Source organism: Zalophus californianus, chromosome 6, assembly GCF_009762305.2.
Source record: "Zalophus californianus isolate mZalCal1 chromosome 6, mZalCal1.pri.v2, whole genome shotgun sequence".
Taxonomy (NCBI): domain Eukaryota; kingdom Metazoa; phylum Chordata; class Mammalia; order Carnivora; family Otariidae; genus Zalophus; species Zalophus californianus.
The window spans coordinates 66,029,479-66,044,764 of NC_045600.1; the positions used below are offsets into that span (position 1 = coordinate 66,029,479).

At 36.7% G+C, this 15,286-nt stretch overlaps 1 protein-coding gene across 4 annotated transcripts in view; it reads left to right on the forward strand.

Annotated features, from left to right (window-relative positions):
* The window catches only part of PRKD1 (protein kinase D1), a 319,380-nt gene that overhangs the window by 226,198 nt on the left and 77,896 nt on the right, over window positions 1–15,286 (forward strand). For all 4 annotated transcript variants that reach the window (XM_027569854.2, XM_027569852.2, XM_027569853.2 and 1 more), the window contains exons 3-4: window positions 12,089–12,220; window positions 13,210–13,370. In XM_027569854.2, coding sequence (XP_027425655.1) covers window positions 12,089–12,220; window positions 13,210–13,370 — 293 coding nt within the window. The remainder of the gene's footprint in view (window positions 1–12,088; window positions 12,221–13,209; window positions 13,371–15,286) is intronic.

Here is a 15,286-nt window from a genome sequence, read left to right on the forward strand (position 1 = left end):
CGTTACACTGCACTGAATAACACAGTCCTTTCTGCCTCCATGTTGTCTACATGCCCAGCACAAAGTGAACTCTGCCATCACATGGAATGGCAATCGCAGGAGAATATTCCTCTAGACTAGGAAAGGAGCTACTATCCGAATTTCAAGGATTGCATATATAATTTGAAAACTACTTTGTTCCCCTCCCTCTCAGCGCTGGTATATCTCCCTGGAAAAAAAACATTACTACCTAAAACTGCAACAGGAAACATCAAATTTACATAAAAATTTACATCTATCTTCTTTTAAACATTTTTTTCCTATGCTATTTATCCTCTATTGTCCTGAAATCACTAGATAGCTTGTTTAGAATTTATGTGCTGATAAAATTAACCCTTTGTTGCTTTAAGTAATAATGACATTGGGATTTGCAATTTAAAATGGGAGAGAAAGTAGAATTAAATGCTAAAATTCAGATATGACTGTAAGAGTACTGTATGAGAATAAAATGTATATTGGATGAGTAAATGAACAAAGTTGCAGTAATAATTCATTTACCATACACATGCAGAGCATTTTGATATTCAAAACATGAATGTTGTTGCACAAAATTAATTAAAGCTTGTCCAAACATAGTTAATTTTAGATTAAAAATCATAAACTGCAATTACTTCTGGTGTTTTCTAAAAATTGGTAATGATGATCTCCCAAAATATTTTCTTGAGTAGGACCAAAGTTTGTGATTTCATTTACAAAGATGGAATGTGATATAAGATCCTAAAATAAGTATAGACAGACCTGTATATGAGTTATGTCCTCAAACACATTAATTTGTAAATTAAATATTTAGAACAAGAATGATTTTGTAACTGAAAGAACATCATAAATGGACATAATAGTTCCAAACTAATGTACCAAAGCCTACAATGTACCCACAATGAATGAGGTTTCATGTGCTTATTTACCATCTACATTAGATTCTTTGATCAACTGTCTTTCAAACTTATTCTTTTGGTTCTTTCCTTAATATTGTTGAGAGTTCTTAACATAGTCTAGATACAAGTCCTTTATCGAAATGTATTTTGCAAATACTTTCTCCCAGATTGTAGCTTGTCTCTTTATTTTCTTAAGAGATCTTTTGAAGACCAGAAGTTTTTAATTCTGATAAAGTCTACCAATTTTTAAAAATTAATTAAAGTGTTGGTTGTATCTAAGAAATCTTTGCTTAGCCCAAGGTCATAAACATTTTCTCTAAGGTTGTCTTCTAGAAGTTTTACAGTTTAGCTTTTATGTTTAAGTCTATGATCTATTTTGAATTTATTTTTTGCTAATGGCATAAAAACAAGATTATTATAAATCTACATATGCATATAAATTTGAGAAAATGTCTACTATATTTTACCATATTTTGTGTACTACCACAGTGTAATGCCAAATATAATACTGTTATTTTTAAATATTTTCTCATTAAAATGATTGTGAAACTGTTATTTGAGTTTATTTTTCTACCCATTTCAAAAGATGAGGGAAATGAGGTACAGAGAGATCCTACAGCTTGTAAGTGGTAGGTGGAAATAGCAGTGAAGCCACCTTATCTCCTCCCAAAGTCATATGCTGTCCAGTGTTATAAAAAAGAAATTGTTTTCGACAGTAAAGTCCCATGTTATGGATGTCCTGGACTGATCACAAACATTCCTTTCCACCTCTGCCTTCCCCCTGGAACCTGGGCTCTGGACCCTACATCCCTACCACCCTCAATCTCAAAATGACCGTATGCCCTAATGCCCTGGGAGATGGATAAACTGATGTTCTGTTGAAAGAATTCACCTGGAGAGTTGGCCAGCAGGCTGTAGTGTATCAACCACATGGACTACAACTCAGCCATAAACAGGAGTGAACTACAGATTCACATAGAACATGCATGAATTTCAAATGCATTATGCTGACAGAAGCTATACTCAAAAGGCTACATTTATACGACATTTTGAAAAAGGGACAGAAAATACATCAATGGTTGTCAGGGCAGGGTGCCAGGGGTGAGGAGGGGATTGTCTACACAGCGGCACAGGGGAATTTGGGAGGAGTTGATAAAATTGGCACGTTTCTCGATTATGGTGTTAGTTACATAATGACATGTTTATCAAAACTGTGCACAAAAAAGCGTGGATTTTACTTAATGTAAATTGCGCCTCAATGCACCTGACTAAAAAGCATCAACTCAGATTTTCAATGGGTAAAGCTCTTATTCTGGTGAGCTAGCATAGACCAATGAAATCAATGAGCCTGGTTCTTCAGAAAGAACGCAGGGAGCTCCTCAGCAGTACATCCCCTTCCCTTGGTCCCCTGAGCGGCAGCCAGAACTTTTCCTGTGTGCAGCAAGCCCTGGATTCAGTTCAGCCCGCACTGAACTCTTGCTTCTTCTGCAATGGGAATACCCAGCCGATTTCACAGCTTTTAAGGGTTCTGTTGTTTGTGAAGCAAAAGTAAGCATCTGTTTTTATGAAAGGTACAGTGAGACCTCAGCTTGAAGCAGAGCATCTAGGACCTCAGTCTGGTGTCTCTGTGTGCAGATGTCCTTGACAACAGTGATGCCATTTGTTGCCAGAAACCCTGCTGCCTATCAGAGCATTTCCCATAGTACTGTACCTAGCCTTGTCTACCAGCTTTTTTAAGTATCTAAAGGGCGGTTTGTATGTGGGGGTTCCTCATGTAAATGAGGTCATTATCCTTTTAAATGCATAACGTTTCCTGTATGCTCCGGAGCTTTCTAAGAAACAGACTTGACCTTTCTTTCCCTCATTCAGGGTGCCTGCAGAGCCTATACTCATTAGCTAGAATTTGACTCCATGACATTTTTACTTAATTTTCTTTTTCCTCTATCTTGGACACATGGGGCAACCATTTATGTTCTTTCTTGACCTGAGATGCTCTCTAATCTCTTTCCAGCTGTGGCATTTGTCATTCAGTCACATCAGGATACGGTGACCCTTCTTTCCCCACAGCAATTCCCAACTGTTAATTGATTCATTTTAGAGAAGGAACTAGACACCATCCTATGGGCTTAGCTCCATTTAATTAGTGTTAACCAGAACAGTAGATAGAAAAGCAATTTCCTCTGGAGTGGAAACATATTCTTTATAAGGTAATAGAGGGAACAAACGGTAGTAGTTTTTAAAGTCCTTGGATTTTTTAAGTGCTATGGATTGGTAATAGATTTAAAAGCAGCATTGCCTTCCATTAATATTGATGGTGACAATAATAATTATAAATAATATTAATAATAACTGGGATTCAAACCCAGGTCTTTCGGATTACAAAGCCCGCACTGTTAATCTAAATTATGCCAAGACGTTTTTGCGATAACCACCACTGGGACTGTGCTGGTTACTTTGTGTCTTCTCACATCCCAGTCAGGTGAGCTTTACTAAGCTAGTTTTGTAGACAGGGAGACTGAGGTTTAGAGAAGTGGACTGTGACTTACCCAAGGTCACTCACTTGCTATGACCAGGATTAGTAGCCAGGTCTGCTCTGACGCTGTGTCCGTGGTTTTCATGACTACAACACCAGGCTTCCTTTACAGTAATAAGGAACTAGCAAGGACATCTCTGAAAAGCATTGCTAGACACTTTGTAAAATGTGATCCAAATTATGGTTTTGATGGGCTTTGCTTTTAAACTTCAAATACTGTATTTAGAGATTGCTGGGATTTCATAAAATATAGAACCTGAGATCTGCAGACAAGTGTTTGAGTTTTGAAGGCACTGCTTTATTTATTCAGCCATGGTTGAATCATATTAATTGATCATTAATATGTGCATATAAAGTGAGAGAAGGTATGATCTCTGTCCTCCAGCAATCTGTTATGTCAGATGTGAACAGATAAAGGAGTAAGGAAGGGAGTTGCTGTATAGAGTGATACATTTTATGACACAAGTGTGCCCAGGCGCTTATGAGAACAGAGAAGAGGACAGTTTACATCAGGTGGGGGCAGTCGTATCACAAAAGGCTTCCCAGAGCAGGTGATACTGAGCTGAGTTTGGGGATGAGTAGAGTTAGCTACCTGGGGTTAGCCACATGCTAAACAAAGCAAAGGTTTGGGTGAAAGACAGGGAAGCATACATCAGTAGTGGCTGGAGCACATTGGGAGGCATTGCTGCTTCTAAAGCAGATGTTCTGCAACAACCAGAGAGCTCAGTTGCCTGGGAGGGAAACAAAGGGTTGGTCACTGAGGCATTAACTATAACTCTCCTGGTTCATGAACAGATCATCAGCTGCTTCCTGAGCAGGGTTGTAGCCCTGCCATCAGACACTCCCACTGTCTTGCTGCTTGCTTCTGGTTAAACAGAGAGAAAAAAAAAAAAAAGAAGAAGGATTTCTTTCTTTCTGAGCAAGAATGAATGCATGCAGACTTTCCCAATTTTCATAATAGAACCTAGGCCTTGTCACCTGTATGTCTGATGTCTAACAATGTATAGGGGGCTCTCCTTGTATGTTAGTAGTTATATTCTGAATACCTGAAAATGTTAATATAACTAGCTTTCTGTGACCTAGCTTTATATAATTATCATAAATAAACCTATTGTAACTATGCTTAAAAAAAGAAACTGTCATTATGACGCTTTGGCAAGTCAACCAGTAGTGCCTACTACATGAGCATCTTCATGAACTTGCCCATTCAGTTTCTTCCATCACTGTTAAGATTTATGAGCTCCTCTTACTTTCTACAGTCATGTTTCTTTTATAGATTTGATGAGCGTTCACTTCTGTTTTGTTCAGGTTGGTGTTTTATTTGAACTTTTTATTCATCAGGTATAACATATATAATACATTACATATATATGTGTGTATGTATATATATGTATATACATGTATAACCTAGGAAATTTCCTATGTTTCCTTATTTCCTATATTATAGGACTATTTCCTGTAATATAGGAAATAATATAAAATCTATTTTATAAGTTATAAGTTGTAAATTATTTATAATTTATAAATATTATATAAAAATATAATATTTCCTATAGTATAGGAAATAAGATTCTAAGTTATATTTTCCACCATGTAGCTAATTGTTAATCATTTAGTTAAATGTTTTCCTGGTGTACTGATTTACGATATTTCCTCCATCATATTTTAAATTCATACATTGAGTGGATTACTATGCTATCAAGACCTGTCTTTTTTTTTTTATCTCTTTTGTCTTACAGCCAGCACATTTTTATTTTTTTTAATTTATTTTATTTTTTTTTAAAGACTTTATTTATTTATTTGACAGAGAGAGAGACACAGCGAGAGAGGGAACACAAGCAGGGGGAGTGGGAGAGGGAGAAGCAGGCTCCCAGCTGAGCGGGGAGCCCGAAGTGGGGCTTGATCCCAGGACCCTGGGATCATGACCTGAGCCGAAGGCAGACGCTTAACAACTGAGCCACCCAGGTGCCCCTACAGCCAGCACATTTTTAAAATATAGTTTTATAGAATATTCTGATATAAACTAGGGCTGAATTTCTTTACTCTCCTTTTAAACTTTTATATTTGTATCAGAATATTTTCTGTTTTTCATACAGAAGGCCTTCAGAATAATTTCATTAAGCCCAATGAGATTTTGTTAGAATATTCTGTAAGAATATTGCAGTAGATGTTTTCTTAAGATTAAGGGTGAATTTTGAGCCCTCGTGTATAAGATTTCTTATGGCTTATTTAAAATAGTTCAGTTAAAGCCCTTAGATAATCTTTGTTCATCTACTCTCTTTTCTTCTGAAATATATTTGTACTTCTAATTTTTTGTTTTTTGAAAATAGTCCTCTTCCCCTAGAAAAGATAGGGAAAGAATTACAACTGAAAAATTCAGCTTTTTCTATTTTGTTTGTTAGCATTAAGCTGTGTGTGTGGTTTTTTGTTTTTTGTTTTTTGTTTTTTTGATGGTTCAGGACTATCTCGACTTCATCCTTTCCACATATCACATGGCTGCAAGGTCGTTTGTTCTGTTTCAGGCTTTTTCAAAGCTTCGGCTTTTTCTTTCCATTAGTCTTCTCGGGGTGGCTCTTACTGGCCGGAACCACCATTTGCCTTCACCAGACTCGGCTGCCCCTTCTGTAGCTGATGCATTTTATTTTTCAGTATGAGCTTGTCAGAGAGTTCCCTGGGAGGTTACGTCAGTTTCTCTAGCTCCCACCCCTTTTTCTTCCTAATTAGGGTAACTTGTTATTGTGCTATCAATCTGGCTTGAGAGACCATTCCTCTTGGAGCCGTATTTTTTTAAGGGTCTCTGGCCATGGACTTATAAAATATTTTCCCAGAACTTTCTGAACTGCCTAATCAACATATCTAAATGCATTTTATGGTTTTTTTCTCTTGGCTGCTATAACCTCTGGGATATTCATAGCCTCCCAAGTTCCCATCATTGCACCTCACTAAAATTTTTCTGGTCAGATATGAGTCAAAAATGGAAATTCCCATCTCATTTCTTCAAAGGGAGAATCTGGTACAAACATGGCTTGGAGAGACTGAGACAAATGAAGAAGCAGAAAGAAATGACCAGCCTTAGGATGTCCATGTAGATATGTGTGTATGGGGGGTAGAGGTAGTACAGACATATGCAAACTTAATTTTATAAGTACTGTCAAATATGTGGGCCACAATAGCATAGAAATGATCTGTTGTCAAACTTCAGGTACCTGCCGCATGGACAGTTGGGAGTCCCTTTGCTAACTGTCCCGACAGTGCACCAAAGATGAAATGTCAAGAACTCACAGTAATTATAGTTATAAAGAAATATGTAGCTAATCCTATAAATTGTCTATATTTAAATAAAATCGGACTATATAAAAATGTTCCCTCTTCATCCCATTGTCTACTTTTCAAAATACAATACACTTCATCCTTCGGTTCTGTTCAGTGTCTGTCCTTGAGGTAGCTCTCCTTGACAGATCCAGACAGTTTTAGTCACCCTTTTCTGTTTCCATCTCTGCATTTTCTATTATGATTATTATGGGTCTGTCATCCTCACTTCGACTTTGAACCCTCAACAGCAGATACCGTTTCCTTGTCATTTTTCTCTTTCAAACATATACTACGTTACTTAATGGGTTGTAGATACATCAATAAAACTAGCATTAGTCAACTACATACTTGAAGATATTAGGACCACTTGGCCTCCACGAGCTAATTTATGAAAGATGTGGACCATGTCGAAGTTACAGAGGAGTGTTTGAGTCTCAGAATTAAAAAAAAAAATCTTTCTACTAATTTGATATATTCACAAATGCAATAAACTGATTTGTGAGGAGTCATCATTCCACCAATGGAAGCTCTCAAGGAACCGAGGATGATTTATGTACATCTATTTGTGTGTCTGGATAAATGATGGGATGTTAAAGGACATAATCGTTTCTTAGCCTTAAAACTGATGAGTATGTGTATTTATGTGGGAATGATACCCAGAAGCTATTTGCAGTATTCTGGAGGTTAGGGAAAAGGCAAATTTATCTACAATAAATCTTAAGAGCTTTAAAAAACTTCGTAATGTTTTGCACTTGGCCAGACTTACCAGGTGAATGTGGCAACACTGGTTATCATGTGGACACAAAATTCCACTGGCTGTTAGTGATGCATTACCTTTGATTTTGTGACAATTTAAAAACCAGTTATTGTTACTAACTCCTATTGGTTTGGAGGCAGAAGGATTTAAAAAAATGGAGTCCATGCAGAAAGCATATTAAAAGGATAGTTGATCACAAACAGAATTAATTTCATTCTATGGTTATTTCATGGACTCCTTTTCTGTCCAATATCTTTTGCATCTCTGAGATAAGGATGCATGATACGAGGCTAATGTGTTATATTTAATTGTGTTTTTAAAAAATCTTTTCTAGTGATTCATAAAATAAAGATGCAGTTTATAATCCATAATATTTTTAATGGTCAGAGAAATATGATAATTTGATCCAGAGCGGCTTAGAGAATTTGTATGGTTCAGGTGTGGAGACTTTCTGAATCAGGATGCTCTGTTACCTAGGACAGCTCCTTAATTTCTCTGAGACTCAGTTTTCTCATTTGTAAAGTAGGGATAATAATATCTACTTCATAGACTGCTGGTAAAAAACGGAAAGAGATGATAACCTTTTCTCTTATATCTGTCCCAAATTGCTGATGCCAGAAAGAGTTAATGCTTCTCCGAAATTGCCAAAATTACCAATAAAAAAATTACTGCAAATCTTGGAGGAGCTGACATTATTTTACTTTATTATGCAAATAATTTTGACCTCTAGAGATTATTTATTTTGCATCAGAAGCCTCAGTTCTTCTGTACTGCTAACCAGTTTATTCCATTTTGTGCAACAATTCATAATGAACCTTAAAAGAACTACTGATTATTTTAGAGTTTTTGGCTCAATTACCTGTTTCAAATGCTCAGTGACTAAGGAAAGCATGTCATTTTCTCCTCTCCTGCACACTGGTGTATAACAATAGACTTTGAATAGAGCAAATCAAAGAGACACAAATACCAGTATAAGGGGCCCATTGTGCTTAGTTTGTAGCCCTGTCACATGCTTTTAATTTAGGTTGGTTGATTGATTATGACAAACTGACAGCACATTGTTCCTCTCTTGGAGTCTCTAGACACTTTAACATTCCTACTCTCTTCTGTCCATTTTGATTCCAAAACTTAAGTGAAATGGAATTACAGCATTCACTTTGTTTTCCTGTGCTAAGTGATTATCTCTGAAGTGCAATTTTGTGATTAGACGAGATGGCATGCATACACTCAGCTAATGCTGATTTCCCCCAGGGTGAAGAACAGGTAAATTCATAATGAATGGATGTTGTGCTTTGATTTCAAATGGATGTAAAACCTCCCCATACTTGGTAGTTTTATTTTAAAAATCTATTTAATTATTCTAAAATTAACAGGAGAATATTAAAATTGAACTTTAGAAAATGGCATTTAAACATAAGTCAAGGGTGCTAACCGCTTATGAATGTTAATCCCCTTCAAAAAGTGAAAAAACAAACTTACCTGGCAAAATGGGGTGGGGGGGTGGAGGAGTGTGGTCACTGAAAATCTTCAGTTTAATTATTTATATTTTTCCTGATTATTTCAAAAATATCTGAGAGCACAGCTTAGTAATCGTATTCTCAAATACTAATGTTCCTTATTTTGAAAACTACAGTAATTATTAACTAATTGGTATTATAGTATCATCATAGTTGTTTGGTCCTGAGGGGTGACTTTTTTAGGGGGAGGGGAGAGAAGAGGCAAGGAGTTAATGATTGGCACAAAATATTTTCTTTGAAATTTTATTTTATTTTTTAAAAGATTTTATTTATTTATGTGACAGAGAGAGACACAATGAGAGAGGGAACACAAGCAGAGGGAGTGGGAGAGGGAGAAGCAGGCTCCCCGCAGAGCAGGGAGCCCCGACATGGGGCTTCTATCCCAGCATCCTGGGACCATGACCTGAGCTGAAGGCAGCCACTTAATGACTGAGCCACCCAGGCGCCCCTTCTCTGATATTATAAAAACAAATTTTGTCCATAAGTCAGAGAGCTCAGTTTTAAAGAGAATTTACCATCCCCAAATTAGACGTGTTTTGACCAAACAACAAAAGTAGATGACTGGTACACAAATCATACCCCTTTACTGATAAGCATTGACTATAATATTGTGAATCTTGAAGTGAGAAACATAGTATGCAATTTCTCAAACTTATTTCATTTGAAATCCTTTTTATAAAAAGTATTAACACTAGTCAGAACTTCATGGAGGCCATGTTGGTGCATGGTTGTTGGTAGTTCTTTGATCAGCTTCTTCTTCCCACACTTAAATCTCTTAGCATAATATCCAATATATATTAAGAGCTCAATACATCCTAATTATTCTTGTTATTTTAATTATCTTTCCAACTGAGTAAAAGTCATGATTTTAATAAATTGATTTTCAACAGTAAAGCACATTAATTTGGAATAAAGTGCTTTTATTCAAGGCTCAAAGAACAATCCACCCATTAAAATTTTCAATCTCCTATTATGGTCCAGTTGTATGTCCTGCGAACCATCAGTAATATTCTTTCTGGTTGAAGTGAGTCACTTTCCTGCATGTTCTGTTATCACTTGCTCTGAGGGATGTGTTACCCTCAGAGTTGTCCTCATAAGTTTGGACACCTACCTAGCAGAGATGAATGGCCTACATCTTCAGTATGCACTCTGTGACACCTTGTATACTTGAGTTAACAAGGTAAGCACTTCCTAAGTACACTCAGTGAATGATTTGTTAGCCTATAGCCTGCTCTCCAAGGTAGCAATAGGAAAACTGCACATATTTATTCTCCACAGCATGGGCCTATTGGACATAACTCTTTGGGCGGAGATAGGGAAGATAAGATGTAATGCCAGTGTGATGAAAAGGACAGTTAATTGGGGGCCAGAACACCTATGGGTTGTAGTTTTAGTTCTCTTTAGTATCATAGGTCACATTTTGTAGTTTCTCTGAACCTTGGAAGTCATTTTATACTTATCGTGGGGGGTTTTGTTTGTTTGTTTTTACCTATCTTTCTTGCTAGTTTGGTAAGCTCGGTAGAGATGTCTTACTCATCATTAGATCTTTATCCCCCTTTGTACCATTGACAACACTGAAGGTGCTTAACAAAGTTGTGTTGAAAAAGTAAGGCAAGAAGGCAACCAGAAGGAAGAGAGAGGCAGAATAGAACACTATATTTAAGGCCTAAGTTCCCCTTCCCACCCCCCCCCCCCCGCAAATTCTCTTTGAATAAAACCTTATGAAATCAAGTGCACATGGTCCTAACTTTAATGGAAGTGTAAACTTTTAGGGCTTGGAGAAGTTACCATCAGTCAGATCTTCTCTTTTTATGTATAAGAAACTGAGGCTCATGGTGATTAGGTGAGGAGTCACTTGAGTAAATGCAAAGCTGCATCCAGCCCTTCTCCCTTCCAGCTCAGCACACTCACTCGAGTGTCCCGGGTAAGCTCAACATTACGCTATGTATGCAAATAAATCTAGAAAGATACACCCCCTACCCATTAGAATTTTGGGAAAGTGGGTGGTCTTTTACTTTCAATTCTCTATATCTTTCTTGACTTGAACAACAACAAAAAGCATAAACTACTTTTGTAACACAATAAAAAATATCATTTTGGGGAGCCTGGGTGGCTCAGTCATTAAGCGTCTGCCTTCAGCTCGGGTCATGATCCCAGACTCCTGGGATCGAGCCCCGCATCGGGCTCCCTGCTCCACGGGAAGTCTGCTTCTCCCTCTCCCACTCCCCCTGCTTCTGTTCCCTTTCTCGCTGTGTGTCTCTCTCTCTGTCAAATAAATAAATAAAATCTTTTAAAAAAATAATCATTTGGAAAAATATAATTTAAAAAAGTAATGAATTTCAATACTTTGCAGGAGTACCATATAGAATAAGTAGCAGTATGTGATAACAAAAAGTACCCTACATCATGAGTATGATTTGCTAAAGTGTATTTCTCAAGGAGTGGACTGGAATTCACCAGCGTGTGTATTCAGTACCTCTTACCTATTGGTGAAGAGGCTGCTTAGTTATTTTTAGGTCATAATAAATGCTTGTTTATATTGCCTTAAGAGTTCAAACAACTCTATCTCCCAAAGAAGAGGCTCATCCGTCTTCCAGTGGGGCCCCACCCTTCTCATGTAGTTCTTCATGGTCATATTCGAGTATTCCATCTTCTGATCTGTCAAATTCAATCCATCAAATTTTTTTTCATTAATATTTCTGACTGCCTTTCAGGGAAGAAAAAGCAAAATATTTTTAAGTAACATCAGGTATTTGTAAATCTGATTGAACTATCCTTGATTCATGCTTTCTTCCACATTTTACCTATTCTCAAAGTGCCCCGAAACTTTGACTAGCAGGAAGATGGGAGAGAGGCTATGCCAAGCCACCAGTGGTAAAGTTGGGGGTGGGAAGAATGGAGTCTCACTGCTAAAGCCAAGCAGTCTTGCATCTTATCTTTCCTGACTTTGCCCAGAGAGTTATACCCATACTTGTGTATTAATTATCCTGTATGCTAATTATCTAAAGATCAGAGTATCCATTTGACTTATTTTCCAATGTTACTATTTCTACAGCTTCTGCCACCTTTGAAGACTTTCAGATTCGTCCCCACGCTCTTTTTGTTCATTCATACAGAGCTCCAGCTTTCTGTGATCACTGTGGAGAAATGCTGTGGGGGTTGGTTCGTCAAGGCCTTAAATGTGAAGGTAAGGTCTTTCCTCCCCAATCAAGTCAATCACATGCGGGAACATACCAACTATCTGCTTATGTTGTGCCCTCTACAGTAATGTCATTCCCTCAGATGTCTTCCAGCGATTTTTTTGGGTGCATGGATTCTGTTTCTGTTCATTTTGTTACATTTCCTGTCTTCAGCATATTTGCTCTGATCTGGGAAACCTGACACTCATACCATTTCCCCTGTATTTTGTAGATTTGTTTCTTTTGTGTTATTTTGGCAACAAACTAAAAATAATATTTGCTTCTTCAGTCAGGATTTGGATTAGTAGGCATTCAATAAAAGTTTGTTGAAATGAGCAGAGATTTAGGAGGTTAACCAAACCATGCAAGGTCATTCAGCTGTAGAATGGTAGACCGGAGCTTGTACCCATGTGTCTTACGTGAACAATGAATAGTGGGAATATTGAAAAGAAAATGGTGCCTTCCTAATGATCTACCATGTGGAAACTACCATGTAAGGTATTTTACATATTTTCTTAACAATGCTACAAAGTAACTTATTCCTATTTTATAGACAGCGAAACTGAGGTATGCAAGGTCATGTGGACAAAAAAATTGTCGAGCCAAGGATTCAAATCAACGTAGTTCAAAAGTTGTGATGCACTGTGATTAACTTTCCCTTATGCATCCACTCGCATTAGAACTTGTGGCAGTTAAAAATGCCTCAGATAATCTCTTTGGGTTTTTGTTGCTAGATCCCTCAGAGCCCAAGTTCATTCTATCAAAGAACATTTAAAAAAAAATAACTAGAATAGTTGCTGAGCTTGTCCAATAGAATCAGAATTCAAAACCCACCCTATTTACAAAATGTGAAAAGAAATCAGAAAAAGCTCAGGAGAAAATTTGAATTTCCAAATAGCCTCAAGAAACAGTACTATTTTTAAAAATGCATAATTTAATACCAGAAGAGCTTTTAATTTATGGTTGAACAAAAATCATTTTTACTTTCTCTTTCCAGGATGTGGTCTGAATTACCATAAGAGATGTGCATTTAAAATCCCCAACAATTGCAGTGGTGTGAGGAGGAGAAGGCTCTCCAACGTTTCCCTCACTGGGCTCAGCACCGTCCGCACAGCGTCTGCTGAGCTCTCCACCAGCACCCCTGATGAGCCCCTTCTGGTACAGCCTCCTGTTTATCCATTTATCCATTTACGTGAGGAACCTGTGGGACAGTGTGGTAACAGTGTCAGCCAAGACAGTGCCCTGGGAGGGAGGACACAGCCAGGGTGTTAAGGGTTAGGTTTCCTCAGGGCCTATGCTGGAGATTGGTCAGTGCTTCGTCAAATACCCAACAGCTTTGAGTTTGCTTTTATCTGTGAGCTTCGTGCAATTAGAAATATGTGAGGTTTCATCGTGGTCGTAGGGCCAGAGCAGCGCAAACCTAGTGTGTGAATATTGCAAAACATTAGTTCGTCGAAACTTGGAAACCAGAGATAAAAGAAGTTCTCCTCTGGAGATTATTAGAGTACTTTGTGGTGTCGCTGAATATTTATTCTGGGAGAAAATTTTAAATTTGCTCTTATGAAAATAGGCAAATCTTTAATGTCTTGGCATCAATGGCATACATTCTGTGATACTGTCAGGGTGATGCTGATGGACAAATGCTTAGAGAAAAATAGAGCTTGAATACTTTAAATATTTCCATTAGCTCTAAAATACTTACCTTACGGATATGACTTAAATATTCTTCTTTAAGGCAGTTAAATTTGGATTTTCCACACATTTAAAACCAAGTAAAAATTGTGGTAATTATGTGAATTATTTAAAGTAAGAACTTAACGGGGTGCCTGGGTGGCTCAGTCGGATCCTCAGCGTCCTGGGATCGAGCCCCGCATCAGGCTCCCTGCTCAGTGGAGAGCCTGCTTCTCCCTCTTCCTCTGCCTGTCTCTCTGCCTACTTGTGCTCTCTCTTTCTATCTCTCTGTCAAATAAATAAAATCTTTAAAATAAGAACATAAGCTAACAGTGTGAGACGTTGAATTTCCCATAGTTGCTCCCTTCCCCCAAAGAATATTACAAAGAATTTTTATAATCTAGCTATTGTAAAAATCAATTAAAAACTTTAAAAATTATTACAACATTATGGTTAAATTTATCCTTCTTGGAATGGAGAGGGGCGATAAATTTTGAAGACATCTCTAAAAAAAGGTGTATCAATGAGTCCTTTGTTTGTTACAGCGTAAACCAGACATATAGCCCAAATACATGCTCATTTTGGTAAACAGGAAAATGTCATAGTCTGTTTTCCCAAGACTTTCTTTTGAGACTTTGTTGTGTTTTCAGTCTTTCATGAAGTGAACCTGTTGGAGGAAGGCAAGTACTTATTCCTGCCATTTAACTAGAAGAATATGTTATGTTCGGTAACTATTCAGAATGTGTATGCGTGATTTTATATTATTCCGTAATGTTGCATTAATTGGAACTAGTGATATTCTAACTGAAAGGTACTTAAATCAAAAACTATTTACTTTTTCAAATAACTCATGTCAGCTTCCCAATTCTGAAATTCCTTGATTTAGTTTGAATTTTTATAGGTAGTGATTTTTCAAGTTATAGTAGTTACTCTTGCTTTTAAGTTAGTCACTGAGACAATTCAGTTCAAGAGAATAAATATTTACAAATATAAAAAAAATAAGTTTAAGAAACAAAATTGTAAACTAATTGTATATTTCTTTCAGTTTTACCAAGGAAAGTTCTTAAAAGATTATTTAACATCCCACAAGAAATCTAAAGCTCTAAAGCCATTCATTATTAGAATAGATTAGAATCTAGATGATTAATGCTAAAGATTCTTCTTTTAGATCTATCTCAACTTTTTATAATATATACATATATATGTATACATGTTTATACATATATATACACATACATCCATGTAAATAATATAAAACATTACATATATAATTTAGATTTTATAAATATAAATTGAATTACATATTTAAATTATATGCATGTGTATATTTATAAATATATATAATTTATATGTAAATATAATTTAGGTTACATAACTATAGTCTTTAACATGGGTTTTTAAAT